Raw genomic sequence first — 17,020 nt, 5'->3', positions numbered from 1 at the left:
AGCTGCACAAATCAAGGCACCCTTGACAATCTTAATTAAGCCTCCCGACTTGCCTGGGTGTGGGGGAAGGTAGGTATTGTCATCCAGATGGGGAAACTGAGCCACAGGAGTCACATGACCTGCCCAAGGTCATTGTGCGGCCGGGGCAGAGCTGGGATCAGAAGCCAGAAGTCCTCACTTCCAGACTGGAGCTTTCACCACAGTCACAGGCGAACCCAGACGCACACCCAGTGCACATGTGCAGAGCAGCCAGCAAAGGGATAAACATCAACTCGCCCGGGGAGCGCTGGGAATCTGGACTGCCCGTGACAAACAGCTACGGACAGAGTCTGCCAGGGCCAGCAACCGCCCCAAGCTGCCTCACAAGCCAAATTACCGTCCCGCCACCCTCCCGTCTGGCTCCTGGGGCGGGAGAGCAGATGGGAAACAAAACAAGACTCTGAGCAGCAGCCGGGAGGGGTCCAAAGCAACCCTCCCCTCCAACAAAACCCAGCAAAACCCTGTTCCCCTGCCCTCCTGCGCAGGCCCTGGGGGCTTTGTGTACTGACCTCTCAGTGCTGGGATGCAGAGGTGCAAGGGGGCAGAGAGCAACCAGGTCCAGTTCTGTGCAGCCAGCTGCCCTGCATGTCCTCCCTGGCTATTTTTACTCTACATATAACGCTGTCATTCGCACTGCATGCCGGGAGGGAGATTTCTCACAGCCTCTGAGCTGAGCCAGCAGAGAGACACCTGACTCCCAGGGATGTGATCTGCATAGCAATGATTTAGGGGCGAAGTGGGGAGTGCATGGTGCAGACAAAGAGCCCAGTGAGAGCGAGAGCACAGAGGAGCTGGCTGGAGGTGCTGGAGTTACAGCAGGGAGAATGGGGCCAGGCTCAGTTCAGGTCTTGGGGCCCAATCCTGCTCCCATTGAAGTCAACAGGCAGGGCCAGAATTTGGCCCGTCATCCAGGTGAGTCCCCTGAAGCCTGTAGGGCTATTGCAGCGTTGCAGCTCTGTGACTGAGGCCAGAAGGGGGCCCAGCACGTTTGCACCTACAAAGGAGGCTGAAGTGCCGTTTCCTGACCCCCTTCCCAGCCCTGTTTGGAGTGCAGGGGGCAGGTACGGTAGCCCTGGGGCGAGGTTCTGCACTGATCCCCAGATCAGATGTGGCATGAGCAGCAGCAGGGCAAGCTTTCCCCACGTGCAGCCCTGCAAATGTGTCCTGGGGGGGACCCCCTCTAGAGCTCAAGGGGGAACTGTTCCATGTGCTGGTCGGCCCTGGGGAGGTCAGCTTTTGTGATGTGGCGAGTGGGGACTCACCCCTGGGAACTGTCTGGAAATCCCGCCCCCCCCAGCACCTCCCCAGGAAGGACCATCCTGGGGGGAGAAGGGGGGAGCAGACCAAACCGCTCCATGCTCAGGCTAAGCGGGAGAGCTCATTATTTCACCAAGTGGGGCATTTTTTGCAGGTGTGGCTAAAATACTCCGGCTACAACAGCCTTTTCCTGCCATCGGCCAGGCACCCAGAGAGGCACAGCACAGCTCCATCCGGGGACGTGCTGCTGCTCAGACAGCAGCCACTCTGGACCATAAGGAGGTCTCCTTGCTCAGACCCATCTGTCCGTCTGATGGAAGGTGAAAATAGCTCTTCCTGTCCCCTCCCCTCCAGAACTGCACCCAAACAAGGAACAGTGCTTTGGGGGAGCTAACCCCTGCACTGCTGGGCCCTGCTGCAGCACCAGGGCAAGCAACCCCACAAAGGCCTTGCCTGCTGCATGGGGGCAGCAGAACCAGACGGGGGGAGCCATCCACTGTACCAGGCAGCGCAGCTGTTAAAATGCTGCTGTAGGATCTTCTTCGTCTTACTCCCTTTTGCTTGTGTGTCCAGGTGGAAGAAGGAAGCATGAAGAAGAAGGAAGCAGGACAGTGGGCTTCCATTCCCAGCTCTGCCACTGCCTTGTTGTGTGGCCTCAGGCAAGTCACTTCCCCTCCCCGTGCCTCAGTTTCCCCCTGGGGATAGTAGTTAGGGGAGTTGCGAGGCTCAAGTCCCTAGTGTATATAGAGTACTATGAAAAAGGCCACTCAGCACCTTGAGTTATTACTCCTTGATTATTCACCATTTATTTACTTCTGTTGTGTGTATTCACTTACTCTGAATGCCAAGAAGTGATTCCGAGCAGTGACAGCATAACAGTTACTGAGCCGGTGCATTAATACAGCCCCTGGCCTCGGAGGCATCAGAACAGCCGGGTGCCAGCTCCGGGCCCCATTGTGCTAGGTGCTGTACAGACATACAGACAGTCCCTGCCTCTAGTAGCTTGCAATCTTGTGTGAGGCAAGCCTGAAGGAACCACCCCGGTGGGCGGGAAGAAGAGGGAGGAGGGGGTTTATAATCCCAGTCTGGTCTTTCAAGCAATGACAGCGTTTGGATGCGGAGCCATTAGAAACCATTTCCTCTGGGCAGGCTCCACAGTGGAAGCTGCACAACTGAGGGCTAGCCCGTCCCCCAGCGGCCCCAAGACAAGGGCCCCGTGGAATTAATTCCCCTGCCCCAGCTAAACCAGCCCAGCCTGATGACGCTGCACCTCTGTCTCCCAGACAATCCAGTGATGCTCAGGCCAGCTGCTCTGCCTCCCGCCTGATGCCCACCCACACACGCCCCTCCTTGCTGGGGGCTGGGGGCAATTCACCAGCTGGGATCAGGAACTAGGCCCCTGACACTCAGCCGGGCTTGCAGTCAACACAGCAGCAGGAGAGAGCAGGGCCCAGGGTGGACGAGCCAGAGATGGGCAGAGGCCAGGGCTGGCTTTAACTGACTCTCTCTGGGACCACGGGTGGGGGGGATTGTCTGCTGCCTTGGGGCTGTCATGGGGGAGGCTTCCCTGCCCCCACACGGACTGTTTTTGGTGGGGGAGGCTTGTCCAGCCTGCCCCAGGCGTTTGCCGCAGGGCTAGTCTCCTCAGGAAAAGGAGGTTGCAGGTCAGGGTGGGTTTAGGGCAGAGTGAACGCAGCACAGCGCTGCTCCACCTCCTCCACACCCACTCAGCGAAACAGGGCCCCCAGGTTGGCATGATACAGGTGATCCGGAATCAGCAGGGGGTGAAAAAGCAGCCATCCTGCCCACGCCCCCGTGCCCCGCTGCGCTGATGAGAGCCAGGATCCTTCTGGAGCAGACCCGGGTGCAACAGCGTCAGCTGCCCGGCTCAGCACAGCTGATGCCGTGTGAGGGATGGGCTAGCCCCCCTGTGCATGCACAGTGCCTAAAGTGGTCTGAAAAAAGTGAGTGGGGGGGTCTCACAATCAGGGAGCTGCAGCCGTGGTAAGACAGGGTTTAAAGTGCGGCCCACAGCAGCCCAGCTCGATGTTAAATGTTCCCTTTGTCAAACTGCAGCCTCTTCTGAGCTCCCCAAGCACCACATGCCTGCAGCTGCTTACTCGCCCCATGGCTCTCCCGGTAGCCAGTCTCCTCTCCCATCTCCTAGAAAGCTCACGCACCATAACACACACAGACCCACATCAAGGCTCCCGCCCCTTCCATCCCTCCACCAGGGAGTCGCTTAGAATTGTCAAGCATACTCGGCCCATCCATCTGGGGCTCACCATCCAGCGCCGCTTCTCTTCCCTGGGATCCCCTCCAGCAGCACCACTTCCCCATTCTCTATCCCCCTACACTCCCTTTCCCTCCTCTCCCTGCTCCACTCTCTGCTCCCCTGGCGTTCTCCGGATGCTCACCGCCCACCCTGCATTCTCTGTTCCCTGCTCTGTGCTGCGGCTGTTCCTGACCTCAGCCCACTGGCTGCTGATGGCTCCAGCATGTGGACTCTGCAGTATGTTTCCACAGGCCCACGGGAGCGTCCCTGGTTCCTGTTTGTGACCCTTCAGGAGGAAGTTTTGTTAATTTCCAATCCCGGTCCTGGAAATTCCAACGGCATCTCCCTTAGGCTCCTAGCTGGGGCCTGGGGAGCGTCACTGCAGCCTTACCTGCCCTTCCTCATCTTCCTCCTGAGGATGTTCTCTGTCTGCACCATAAGGCGAGTCTAACAGAGCCAACTGCGGAGACCCTAAGCCAGAGAGACAAACAGTCACCAGGAAGCCACATCAAATACCCCGAGGGTTCAGGGGGTGGGGGTGAGGGGGTGACAGGGGACACAGGGGGAGTGCTAGCAATGGGACGGGTTTGAAGTCTTCTCAGATCAGCATCCATAAGTGCAGTTGTCTATCAGAGCCATAACTAACCCTCTGTACCTTAGGAAACCCCCATCCCATCCCTGGCTCCTTCCACCCACTACACACGCGTTTCCGTGTTCCTCTCAGGGTCATCGGAGCCAGCTGTGCCAATCTGTTCCAGGATCAGACTGCCGCTGCAGGGACCCAGGGACCTCTGAGCTCTGGCACCCTCTTAGGATTGGTTTGCAAAAGGCTACACTGCACAGGGAGTGGGAGATTTGAAGGGCTGATCAATAGGGCCCTGCAGAGCAACAGTGGCTGCCTGCAGCAGATATTAAAAGGCGTGGGTGGGGATGAGCTCAATGTCGCTGTGAGATTAGCCCAGGGTCCGTGCATAGTGTGTGTGTGTGGGCACATGGGCATCGTCAGCCAGCTAGAACAGTGGGAATGATGGTGGAAGAATCAGAGAGGAGCTGGAAGCCCCTGCAGGGTAGATGCATGGGGGGGAGGGGTGTCACATTAATAGATCCTTTCCAAACTGTCCAGGAGGAGGCAGAGATGCACAGACTATGTACTGCAGACAGCATGGCCCAGTGGGCAGGACACCAGCCTGGGCGTCAAGAGCTCTGAGGTCTATTCTTAACTGCCATTGGCTTGCAATGTGACCTTGGGCAAGTCACATGATGCCTCCGTGCCTCAGTCTCCCTATTGAGGTAGTATGGCTTACCCCATGTTCTAAGGCGCTTGCACTTGGCAGTAGTGTCTCCCGGGTAGCTACAGGAAGTGGGGTCTTTGGGGAGATTTTCAGACTCTAGGGGAACAGCTGTGTGTTTGGTTAGTGGGTTGGATGGCGGGGGGCACTGTGAATGAGAGAGTCTGCCAGCCTTGGGGCTGCCCTAGCCTGTGCTATGAGCTGCCTGGACCCCAGCAGCCTATGCAGAGAGGAGGCACAAGCTGCTTCCCTCCATCCCTCCACTGGCACTTGTGCGGGTGCAATGCCCTCCATGCCAGCCTCGTGCAAAAATCACCCTGGGGTTCTGTGTTGCCTGGTGCAGAGATGGGCTCATCCCTGCTGGTTTGTTCCTGCCAGACACCGAGGTGAGGCCAGGAGCTCGGAATGAGCCTGGGGACGGGGTATTCGGGCTCCTGTTTCCCACAGGATGAGGCATGTCTTGGAATGGGTTAAAAGCATCCCGGGGATCTCTGCTGCTTTAGGCAACTCTTCCCCATTGCCTCTGGAAATGGACTCCCCTTCTGGCTCCCAGCGGAGACGCCCCAAAAGCAGAGGGCAGCGAAATCTGCAGAGCCCTCGCCTGGCGTGGTGACATGCCCCAGAGAACGGTGGGGGAGGCTTCCACAAGAATGGAGCCTGCCCCAAGATGAGAATGTCACCCCGGTGACCCGGCACCGCTCGGCCACGGTGAACAGTGCGGTGGGGGCTTCCGAGGGCAGATGGTCTCTGCCAGTCACTGTTCCTCCAGCGGGCAGATAGACGCTCCCTTCTCTTCCCTCATACTGCACGCAGGGACCAGAACAACGACACTGCCCTTCTCACCTGGGAATCTCAAAGCACTTTGCACCAAGGGGGAGGCTTACAAAGGACACTGAGGTGCCCACGTCTCATTGATTTTCAATGGCGGTTGGGTGCCCAAGGTACCTTTGTGCCTTTAAAAAAAACCTTCTCATTAATGAGCCCTTGCAGTCCCTGGTGGGCCGGGTCTGTATCATTCTCACCATTGTACAGACTGGGGAAAGCAGAGAGGTGAGGGGAACTGCCCAGTGTCACACTAAGTCGATGGCAGGGCCAGGTACAGAGTCAGCCCTCTCGTCTCCCACGTCCTGGCTCTAACCATTAGGCTGCGCTGATTCCCTAAGGACTAGAGTGTTTTGGGGATCACCCAGACAACTGGATGCCCTGAGCTCAGCTGAGTGCTGCTCCCTGGCCCGTGCAGAAGTCAGCGGTCAAGTCTCCCACCCACCTCTCTCACGATGCCACTGGGCGAACCCCAGACAAATCAGCAACACGAGCCGGACTGCAGAGCACCGGCGGGGCAGGGAGACAGGTGGGGCAGGGGGAGGAGCGCACCAGCTTTGTGGGGCTCACGCAATCCAAGGGCCAGAGCTGCCTCCAAGTTGCAGGGACTCCCGCGAAGGGAACAAAGACTCTGGGGTGCGTCACTGCCGGAGCACCTCCATCACCTCCCCCGCTAGCTATGCCATGGCTCTTGCACAAGCAGGAGGGGATGGGAGCCCCCAGATTTACTTCAGATTCCGAAAGCCGGCCGTAAGGGGCTAGCCCTGTGCAGAGCAGGCCGGGGGGGGGGTCCCATCTGGACATGGAGTTACAACTCCCAGGGGTCTGTGTGCCCGGAAGCAGCCCAGTTTCCTTGGCCAGTTGTCCTGAGTGCACCTAAGGGGCTCTGCTCTCACCTGCTGTATCGATGCCATGCGGGAAGAGCCGCTCCTGAACCATGGCGCTGATGTCACCAAATACATCGTCCTCCTCTCTGTCTGCGTCAAACTGAAAGAGGGAAGACCGAGACAGCCATCAGCCGGGTTCTGGGGGTGGGGGAGGGATGTGGTGGGGGGAGGGAGACCGGGAACTCCACTCCACGCTGGGGTTCAGGACTCCCCCACAGTGAATCCCACCTGCATCTCAGAAGAACGAGACCTCAGGGCCATAGTGCACATTAGGCAGGTGAGTGCCAGGGGCCTGGACCAGGCCACCTGTGAGCATGTCCCATCCTTACCCTTTGTGATCAGTACCAGAGACCTGGACCCAGTATGTGTCAGGACCCTAAATCAAGCTGGTAACCAGGATATCAAGACCCAGGGCTTGGATCTGTGCAAGTGTTGGTGTCTGGGACTACTAACTAGACCAGCTTCAGTGGGAAAGGCTGTGTCCCAATCCAGGCGCAGGCTGCCCCAACGGAGCCTTACCCGGACGATGATGCTCTTTTCCTGGTAATATTTCACAATCAGCGGGATGTTCTGCTTGAAGGTCTCCACCCTCCGGTCAATGGCGTGGGCATTATCGTCCGGCCGGCCCTGCTCCTGCGCCCGTTTCTCCATTCGCTGCCGGAGACATTGGTTGGAGCAGGCCAAGAAAACCACCAGGTCTGGGGAGCCGATCTGCCAGTGAGAGAGACAAGCACTCAGTGGCAATACAGTGGTGATCCCTTCCCTACAGGGGGCTCTGGGGAGTCCTTGATGGGCCTGACAGGGGCTCTGAGGATTTCAGGGCTCCTTGGGAGCTGAGACCCCATCAGCAAAGGACTCTAATGGCTGCCAGCTACTCCACATCAACACGCCCCCCCTTCCACAGAGGAGCTGCAGGTCTCCAGTGAGTCCTGCCATCCCACAGAGGGGTCTGAAGAGCCCCGTGGCATCCCCGAATCAGTGTGGCCCTGTCCCTCAGGGACTAGAAGGGTCCAGGCATTCCCAGGACCCTTGGGCTGAAGTGAGTCGATCATGATCATATCTGGGACCCTGAGCGCAGATGTTACTCCTCCCTCTGTAGGGCTGGCCGGGCTCTCACCGTCCTCCGGCATTGCGGGAATAACAGCGGGTGCCTGACATGTCCTCGGAGAGGAGGGGCACTACCGTGGCAGCTCCAGAGTACAGGCTGGCACCCGGTGCAGGTGTGTGTCTTAGGAGAGGAGGGGGAAACTGAGCCATGCACCTGCCTTTGGCCAGCAAAGGGTCACCGAGAGCAACGGTCTTTGTCCTCTGTGTAGTTGGGTTTTGCCAAGCTGTGCCCTGTGTCCTCAGAGAGCAGAGCCTGGAGCTGGGGCACACATCCTTAGGCCGGGGGGGAGGGCGCAGCATGGAGGGGCTCAGCCAACATGTAATAACCAGAGAAGGGAAAGGACAAAGCAGCATGTCCAAGGAATATAGTGCCAGGTGAGGGGACGCTCTTCGGAGAGGCCCAGGGCAAAGGGTGCAGGAGAGGGACACTCCTTCAGAGAAGGCCCCAGGGAGCTGGTGCCTGATGAGGGCACAGGAAAAGGGGCAGCCCAGGATGGACAGCAAAGGCTTGTAAAGCCCCTTTGTTTATCCACAGCTGCACCTCACCTGCTCCTCGAAGGTGAAGGCCTGTCCTATCTCCCGGGGGAACCCATCCACCACGAAGCCTTTGGCGTCTTGCTGCTTAATGAACTGCTGCTTCAGCTCCTCAATGGTAGTTTCCTGCAAGGCAAAGAGACCTCTCGAGGGGCTGGTAATGGGGGACGGAGACTGAGCCTCTCACCTACAGGCCACTGGGCTGAACCCAGCCCGGCTCAGAAGGAACCCAAAAGTCATTCCCAGTTGGTGGCTGCCAGATGGCCTATGGGACATGAGTTTGGTGGGTCTCAGTCCGGTTCCTGATGGAACAGTGTTGAGAGCACAAAACCCAACATTGTAATTGACACTAATTGTCCCCTTGTTGGCAGGATCAGCAGAGACACCTGACTGGGCTATGGTTCCGTAACTCCCTGTGACGCTGTATGGAATTTGGGGGGCATGTTAGGATATTATGAACACCAATATTGTAAAATTGCAATGAATTGTGCCAGATATGCCATGTCAAGTATCTGCAAAAATGTTATAATTTGCCAAGTATGATAATCTTGTTTGTATCACCTTTGTATTAGGAGTTAGAGATATGTATGTATGTCTGTATTTAAAACTTGTGCCATGCTTCTGAGCCTGCTTGATGGCTCACCAAGGAACATCAACCGTACAATGAACCCATTGAAAGGTTCAAGGGCTACACCTTATGACTCAGCAAGGGCATGTCTGTGGACAGAACTCTAAGGCTTCCAGGCCATGTGCTGGGCAGCTTGTGTTTGGAACAAAGGAAGCACAGGCCACATGGCAAAAGACTATAAAAGGCAGCTGCATCTTCTCCATTTTGTCTTCAGTCCTGCTTCTTGTCTTCAGTCCTGCTTCTTACCTCTGGAGTAACCTTCCTACAAACGAAGCTCTGAACAAAGGACTGAATGACCCATCCAAGCTGTGGATGTGTTCCAGAGGGACTTTCAAGCCAGCAAAGTCACCAATACTGCGAGGAACCTGATGGATTTTGAAGTCTTTGTACGTATGTGACTGTTTTACCATTTAACATCTCTCTCCTTATTCTTTCTTTTTTCTTTATAATAAACCTTTAGTTTTAGACACCAAAGGATTGGCTGGCAGTGTGGTATTTTGGGTAAGATCCAAACCTATACTGACCTGTAACGTGGCTGTGACATTTTGTATATGTGAGCAGAGTTTTTTAAATAACTTCTCATTGTACTGGATCTAGGTGCTGACTGGGAGCCAAAGAATGGGAATGCAATAAAGGGGGCTGTGTGATTTCTTTTTTGCTTCTTGATAACCAGTGGGGGAGATCAGAAGCAGTTTGTGACTGGTTGGGGAGTTTGACTTCAGTGTTACCACCCAGGCTTGGGAGTATCTGCTCTCCCTTTGCAGCCTGCCCTGACCTTGGCATTTCCAGTGAGGCTGCCCTAGGCATCACGGGTCACACTCCCCTCTTGACCTTAGAGAGAGGCAGCCTGGCTGGGTGGCATGGGAAGCTTGCACAGCTGCTAGCCCGTGGATAGCTCAATACTTGGGCCCCCAGGGCTGACCTGCCACCACCTTTCCTGAGGATACATCCAAACAAGACCCAACAGAGACACTGGGTGGCCGAAACAGGCTACTGTTTTGCCCACTATCTTGTGGACATCACCAAGGGTGCTATTACCAGCTCCGGATTGATGGGACACAGGTCTCCCCACCATGAAAGTGTTGTGTCCCAGGTCCCAGCACTGGGAGCAGCCACTGACATGAACTCAGCAAAAGTGGGAGGGCAGAGCATGGAAAATATTTCCCTGGTGCCTCTCCAAGCAGGCTGTGGGGCCATGAAACATCTGCCCCAAGCCGGCAGGGTCCTGTTGACCAGACAGAGGCTGCTGGAAGAGGCCTCAGGACCATGAGTGCAGAAGGCAGGGAGTCTGTTGCGGGCTGGATGGATGTCCCCTCAGGCTGCGTTGAAGGAGTGATAGAAAGCTCTGGCCATGACTCACTGGTGGGGCCAGTTCCCCATTGGCGATGATCTTGGCGATCAGCTCCCACTTCCTGTCGCTGGTGGCATGGTGGATCAGCTGGTTGCGCAGGATCTCACCCACTAAGATGCAGACGAAGCCGAAGTGGGAGGCCATCTTGGTGCTCTGAGTGCCCTTCCCGCTGCCAGGGCCCCCTGCCAAGCAAGAGAGGGTCAAAGAGGCATCCATGCCTGAGCATCCCCAAGCCTTGGCCAAGAGGCTCTTTCCTTGCCCTGCCAAGGTTCTCCCCAAGGGGTACATGTGTGCAAATAAGTTACCTACTAGCAGCTCAGGAAAAGCTCAAGTGGTAATTGCCGTGTTCTTCGAGCAAGAGAACACGGGTTCTACTCCTGGTTCCCCAGATACTCATGGGATTTATCAAGCACCTGTTTCTGTTGTCTGCAGCATGCGCATTCAACACAGAGGTGCCAGGGTCAATTCCCCAATATGGGATTAACCAGCTTTGGGTTTCTTCACTGAACTGATGAAGGAGCCTCTGATAAGGAAGCTGAGTTCCCACCATTGAATACTAAGGCCTGGTTCTTCTCTCACCTACACTGGTGTAAATCAGGAGGAAACCAGTGGAGTTTTACTGATGTAAGTGTGGGGACAAGCTGGCTGCAGACATTAAAGGGGTAAGAGGCCATTTCCCCCAAAATAGCTACGCTAGCAACAACATATATAATTGAGACAACAACCAAAACCAAACTCATCAGGAATGGTGGGGAAACAGAGGAGAAGCAGCCATCCTTAGGGGAATAATGATCCTTCTCCAGCGCCTCCCATTCCAGGATCTCAAAGTGTTTAACACATATTTATGAATGAATCCTTTTCAGCCCCCAGCAAAGCAGCACAGCATTATGCCCATTTTACAGATGTGGAAACTGAGGCTTGCAAATTGTCCTCTTCCTTAGTATGTGGCTGTCTAATAGGGAAACCGCTGGAGATTACAGGATGTTTCTTCATTTGTCTCCCATCTCTATCTCCCCATCCTTCCTCTGCCTCTCTTCTCCCTCCCTCTCGCTCTCCCATGCTCACTTATTCTTCCGTCTCTCCCCAGAGGGATTACCCAAACTGCACAGCTCATCCCACAGCTGCAGGAAAGCAAGTTTCTCACCAATCACAAAGATGATTTTGGGGCGGGGTCTACTGGGGTTGAAGACGTCATACTCCTGGATCAGTCCAGTGGACTCTGTCATGTCCGAGTCACTCTCGATGGAGAACTGGCTCTGGATGGGCGGCAGGCACCCATACCGACGGTATGGCCCTGCAAGGGGGTCTGCAGGAGAAAGCAGGGGCAATGCATCAGCTGCAAGGGGACTGCACACGGCCCACTCAGGTGGTTGCAGTGCTGATACACTGAGGAGCTGACCTGAGTGGCACATAGGGATATAGGTGTGAACACATGGATGAGCCAGCTAAGACAGGTGTGCATGCAGTTGGGTGACAGGTATGTGTCCGGGCATGTGCAGGTGCACACAAGCCTGTGCCAACCCACGAGCAGACGTGCTCACGCATGTGCCCTGGGATCTGTGTGCATTTGCACGTACTCAGGCCCCTGAGAAAGTTTGCCCACGAGCAGTCCTGCCCCTGATCCCCCCTCACTCTGAACAGACACCAGTTCAAGATGCAGCTCACCTGTCCAGAAAATGGGTTTCTTCCCTTGCCCGCCATTGATGGGGGGTAAGGTCCGCCGCTCCTGGCCAATGAAAGTGTCCCATTGCACCTTCTCGGGACCACCCAGCTCCCGGACCTTCTGCAAGCAACGCTCCAGGTAGTCAATGGGGTCCTCGGGATGGTAATACATCAAGCCTGTTAGCATGCTCTGGGAAGGAAGCAGACACAGGTCAGACAAGGTGGGGTGAGAGACAGCAGGGAAAAGAGAGGGAGAATTGGGGGGTGAGATTCTGCAGAGCAGGGGCAGCAATGAAATCTGTGGAGTGCTGGAATCACCTCTGCCTGTTCTTGTTGGAGAGCTTCATGGTTCTGGTGTACTAGGAGGAAGGATGGAGGTGAGGGAGGCGCTTGTCCCTCCAGGAGCCTAGCAGGACACCATAGCCCAAGTCCTGGCATGTGTTTATGCTCAGAGACTCACGCTTTCATTACACTGGTGGGTGCCATGGTTTTACTGTGCTTGACATCTGCATATGTTGCAGTCCAAGGAGACAGTGAGCAAGGCTGGCTGTGCTCAGGGGTGAGGGGCCACCTTCCTCTGAAGCCTTTGGTACTGATGGCTGCAAATACCTGACACTGGGCTCGCTGGACCACAGGGCTGATCCAGTCTGTCACACAGAGCTAATGATACTGGCCCACCCTGAGGAACGGTGCTATCACAGCTCAGCATCCAGGCCCCTCTCTCCAGCACTGGTACACCACGTTCCCTCTGCTTGCTGGCAGCCAGCACTGTGTGGCCTCCGCTGTTACAGCACCTGCTCTCGCAAAGCACGGTCGTGCGGGGCCCACTGAACTGAGCCATGACTCACCTGCCATATTCTCCGTGCTAGCGGATACAGAGATGGGACTGTATCGCCTCCACGGCCAGCCCAGAGACACAGCTCCAGCGCATTGGCTGTGGGTCAGATTCTGCCACTCACACCACGGAAGGAACTCAGGAGAACAGTGGAATAAGATTCTACTTGGCGTGAGTGACGGTGGTGGAATCCAGCCCTAGTTTATCAGTGCTTAGCGGAGCAGGTATCCTTAAAGCACTCTGCAAATATTCACTAACAAATCCTCTTATCAGCCTGCTGAGGCAGGTACCTACAGAGGAAAGAAGTGAAGCATAGAGAAGTGACATGGCTTGCCTAAGGAGGCAAAGGGCCAATAGAAGAGGTAGGGAAGAGAACCCAGGTGTCTGGATTCCCCTGCTCCAACCCCTCAGCTCACCTGTGTCTCTCTCAGTGTGTGGTATCGAGGGGCGCTAGCCCTGCAACACCACTGCATGACGTTCCCGGGGATAACCAAGGAGCAAGAATGAGAGACAAGTGCCGTCTCTGAGCCACATGACCACAGGGTCTCCTACAGCCCTGTGGCCCAACGGCAGCAAAGTCCAGGGGGACTATTGTGCAGGTGGGAAGATCACCTGCTTTGATTCCCACTGGGGCTGGCGCTGCTGGCAATGTTGCTCACTTGTTATATTAATGAATGACAGCTCGCTCGTTTCCACATCAGTGTTTGCTAACAGCCATGATGAGAAGCCGCAAGCGCCTCAGACCACTCAAAGCAGCTAGGAACAAAATGTGGGGTGGGGGGGAGCATGAACGCTCCAGCCCAGCCACGGGAACAAACAGCCTGTGTTGGGGGGAGAGGGGTGCACCTGGTAGGATCAAAGGCAACTGCAGGGGATATGAGTGCCATGGCTCCTTTCAAAGCAGCTGCTTCAAAGCACCGTTGCATGAGAGAGCATAGGCCTGGGAGCGGTGAGTGCTCCAGGCCGGGAGACAGAGATTTGCATGTTGCTATGGGCCCCGTCCGGAAGTGTCTTCTGCCATTGGAGAATAATAAATCCTTAGCTCTTGTCTTCGGGCAATCGCCAAGAGCTCGGCAAAGATTTTAGAGTCGCAAATGTTAGGGCCAGAGAGTTCATTAATCACCCAGTCTGTCTGCCCTCCTGTAGGAGCCAGGCCAGAGAAGCTCAGCCAGTTACCCCTCTATTGTGCCCAATAACCAAAGCACATCTTCCGGGAAGGTGTCCAGTCTTGTCTTGAAAACCTCACCAGACGGAGAACCCACCACTGCCCTGGTAGGTTGTTCCTATGGTTAATCACCCTCACTGTTAACATAATGGTGCCTTATTTCTCCTCTGGATTTGTCTGGCTTCAGCCTCCAGCCACCCGCTCTGGAGGCTCTCTGTGTATTCAAGGGCCCGTTAGGGCCTGGGATTTTCCCTCTGAAAGTCCCTATACACTGGGAGCCAGGCTCAGAGAGGGGAAGGGACTCGCCCAAGGCCATAGAGAGCATCAATGATAGAGCCGGGAAGGGCACTCGGGGGCTCCTGCATGGGAGCTCCAGGGTCAGGAGACCCCCACCCCTTCACACCCTTGCACTGAGAGCCATGTTTGTGGGGGGCGGAGGGGATGCTGCACTCGTACATGGCTTGGACTGAATGTTTTTCTACAGGGTCACTCTTGCTGGTAAAATGGGAGAGAGGGGAGAGGGCACACGGTGAGAGAGAGAACAGGGAAGGGGCCCAGGGATATGAGGGGAGAAGGGACTAGGGGTGCTGCTGGAGAGCATGGTATATGAGGGGAGGGGAGTAGTATGAGGCTGTTGGAGGCCTTGAGGTATGAGGGGAGGTGGAGGGGAGGGACATAGATGGACGGTGGCAGGGGACAGGGGCTGTGAGGGGAGGTAGAGGAGAGGGTGGCAGGGGACAGGGGGTGTGAGAGCAGGTGGAGGGGAGGGATGTAGATGGATGGTGGCAGGGGACAGGGGGTGAGAGGGGAAGGGGCAGAGGAAAGGGGGTGTGAGGGGAGGTGGAGGGGAGGGTGGCGGACAGGGGTATGAGGGGAGGGATAGCAGGAGGGTGGCAGGGGACGGGGGTGTGAGGGAAGGTGGAGGGGAGGGTGGTAGGCAAGAGACAGGTTTATGAGGGGAGGCATAGCGGGAGCATGGCAGGGGATGGAGGGTGTGAGGGGAGGTGGAGGGGAGGGTGGCAGGCAGGGGACAGGAGTATGAGGGGAGGGATAGCGGGAGCATGGCAGGGGATGGGGGGTGTGAGGGGAGGTGGAGGGGAGGGTGGTAGGCAGGGGACAGGAGTATGAGGAGAGGGATAGCAGGAAGGTGGCAGGAGACAGGGGTGTGAGGGGAGGTGGAGGGGAGGGTGGCAGGCAGGGGACAGGTGTATGAGGGGAGGGATAGCGGGAGGGTGGCAGGGGACGGGGTGTGTGAGGGGAGGGATAGCAGGAGGGTGGCAGGGGACAGGGGTATGAGGGGTGGGATAGCAGGAGGGTGGCAGGGGACAGGGGTGTGAGGGGAGGTGGAGGGGAGGGTGGCAGGCAGGGGACAGGGTTGTGAGGGGAGGGATAGCGGGAGGGTGGCAGGGGATGGGGTGTGTGGAGGAGGGATAGCAGGAGGGTGGCAGGGGACGGTGGGTGTGAGGGGAGGGTGGCAGGCAGGGTACAGGGGTATGAGGGGAGGGATAGCGGGAGGGTGGCAGGGGACGGGGGTGTGAGGGGAGGTGGAGGGGAGGGTGGCAGGCAGGGGACAGGGGTGTGAGGGGAGGGATAGCAGGAGGGTGGCAGGGGACGGGGGGTGTGAGGGGAGGGATAGCAGGACGGTGGCAGGAGACGGGGGGTGGGAGGGGAGGGATAGCAGGAGGGTGGCAGGGGACGGGGGGTGTGAGGGGAGGGATAGCAGGACGGTGGCAGGAGACGGGGGGTGGGAGGGGAGGGTGGCAGGCAGGGGACAGGGGTATGAGGGGAGGGATAGCGGGAGGGTGGCAGGGGTACAGTGTGAGGGTTGGTGAAGAGGAGGGCAAGGCAGGGGCACGGGGTATACGGGAGGGGTACACGGGGCATGGAGCTGGGGACGGGAGGGGTTACCGGGGCTGGAGTCTGGGGTACCCGGGGCTCTCTGCGCAGAGAGGGCTGGAGCTGCCCCCGGGACCGGGAGAGCCTGGGACCCCCGTCCCTTCCCTGGGATCTCCCAGCGAGGAGCGGGGCGCAGCCCCCCAGCCCCCAGGGCCCGTCCCCTGCCCCCGGCGCCCCCGCCCCTCACCTCGAAGAGCTGCGGGATCGCTCCCCGCTGGAGATAGTCCTTCGCCTCCGCCGTGCTCATGCTGCAGCCCGCAGCGCCGGCCCGGCTCCTCCCGCGGGCTGGGGCAGGAGGAGCCGCGTCCTCCCTCCTCCCCTGCGCCTGAGGCTGTGACAGGCGCCCCCTCCCCTCCTGGGGGGCGGGCTCGGGGGACCGGGCTGCAGCGAGGGTCTTGGAGGAGCGGGGCTGGGAGCTGCAGGCTGTGGGCCCGGAGCTCTAGGATCTGGGGGGTGGCGGCCCGGGGTTGGGGGCTGTGGCTGCAGGCTCAGGGAGGGAAGGGAGCTGTCTCTCTGGAGGGACGGGGGGGGCTACAGGTTGTGGGTCCAGGGCTGCAGGATCGGAGTTGCGGGGGGGGGGGGGGGAGAGATGCAGGTTGTGGGTCTGGGCTTGCGGGATCTGGGGGCAGGGGGATATGCAGGCTGTGGGGCTGGGGCTGCAGGATCCAGGGGGGAGGTGCCAGCTGTGGGGCTGGGGGCTGCAGGCTGGTGGATCCAGGGCTGCTGCTGGGGGGAGTGGGAGAGAAGGGAGGGACAGGTGCAGGCTGTGGGTCCAGGGCTGGGGGCTGCAGTTCTCAGCAGGGCGCATGGGAAGTTAGCCACACTTTGCAACCCCCACAGGCCATGGGAGGGCAACAGCCCAGGTGTGGGGATGGGAAGGGCCTGGGGGAGAGGAGAGCAAGCCCAGCCCCCCACCCCCAACTCGGAGAGCAGGGCCATGTCCTCACTGCAGGCCTAGGGCAGACATGAGGGGACGGACACCGGACCTGCCATGAAGCCACTAGAAATGAGGCACTGGTTCAAGCAGCTGAGAAGGTGAGTCTGGCAGACACCCCGGTGCTCCTGACAGCCGCCGAGAACCAACAGCAATAGAGCCAGAAGCTGCCTTCCACCCTCCCGCTGCCCTCACAGGGCTGGATAAAAATCACCTGGCCTCTCACCAGGGTCTTCTGGCTGCCATCATCCGATCAGCTCTCCAGCGGGCTGTGGAGTTCAGGAGAAAAGGACCTTGACTTTCTAGGTGAAAACACAAGCAGACACCCCCCCCCCCTTG

The 17,020-nt window shown here is 57.8% G+C and overlaps 1 protein-coding gene across 3 annotated transcripts in view; it reads right to left on the bottom strand.

The window, feature by feature from the left end:
* Positions 1-16,083, bottom strand: part of AK1 (adenylate kinase 1) — a 41,035-nt gene extending 24,952 nt beyond the window's left edge. The window contains exons 1-8 of one of the 3 annotated variants that reach the window (XM_074973843.1): positions 15,935-16,083; positions 11,855-12,041; positions 11,334-11,495; positions 10,199-10,371; positions 8,223-8,336; positions 7,089-7,280; positions 6,579-6,669; positions 3,963-4,042 (exon numbers count right to left, since the gene is read on the bottom strand). In XM_074973843.1, coding sequence (XP_074829944.1) covers positions 3,963-4,042; positions 6,579-6,669; positions 7,089-7,280; positions 8,223-8,336; positions 10,199-10,371; positions 11,334-11,495; positions 11,855-12,041; positions 15,935-15,994 — 1,059 coding nt within the window. In that variant the 5' untranslated portion in view covers positions 15,995-16,083. Of the gene's footprint in view, positions 1-53; positions 197-548; positions 692-3,962; positions 4,043-6,578; positions 6,670-7,088; positions 7,281-8,222; positions 8,337-10,198; positions 10,372-11,333; positions 11,496-11,854; positions 12,042-15,934 lie in introns of those variants that run through there. The other 2 variants (XM_074973846.1, XM_074973844.1) reach the window with 2 other exon arrangements.
* Positions 16,084-17,020: the final 937 nt, after the last annotated feature.

The sequence above is a fragment of the Natator depressus genome, chromosome 16 (genome assembly GCF_965152275.1).
Source record: "Natator depressus isolate rNatDep1 chromosome 16, rNatDep2.hap1, whole genome shotgun sequence".
NCBI lineage: Eukaryota > Metazoa > Chordata > Testudines > Cheloniidae > Natator > Natator depressus.
The sequence above is the reverse complement of the archived record's forward strand: the minus strand, read 5'-3'. Positions and strand labels throughout refer to the sequence as shown.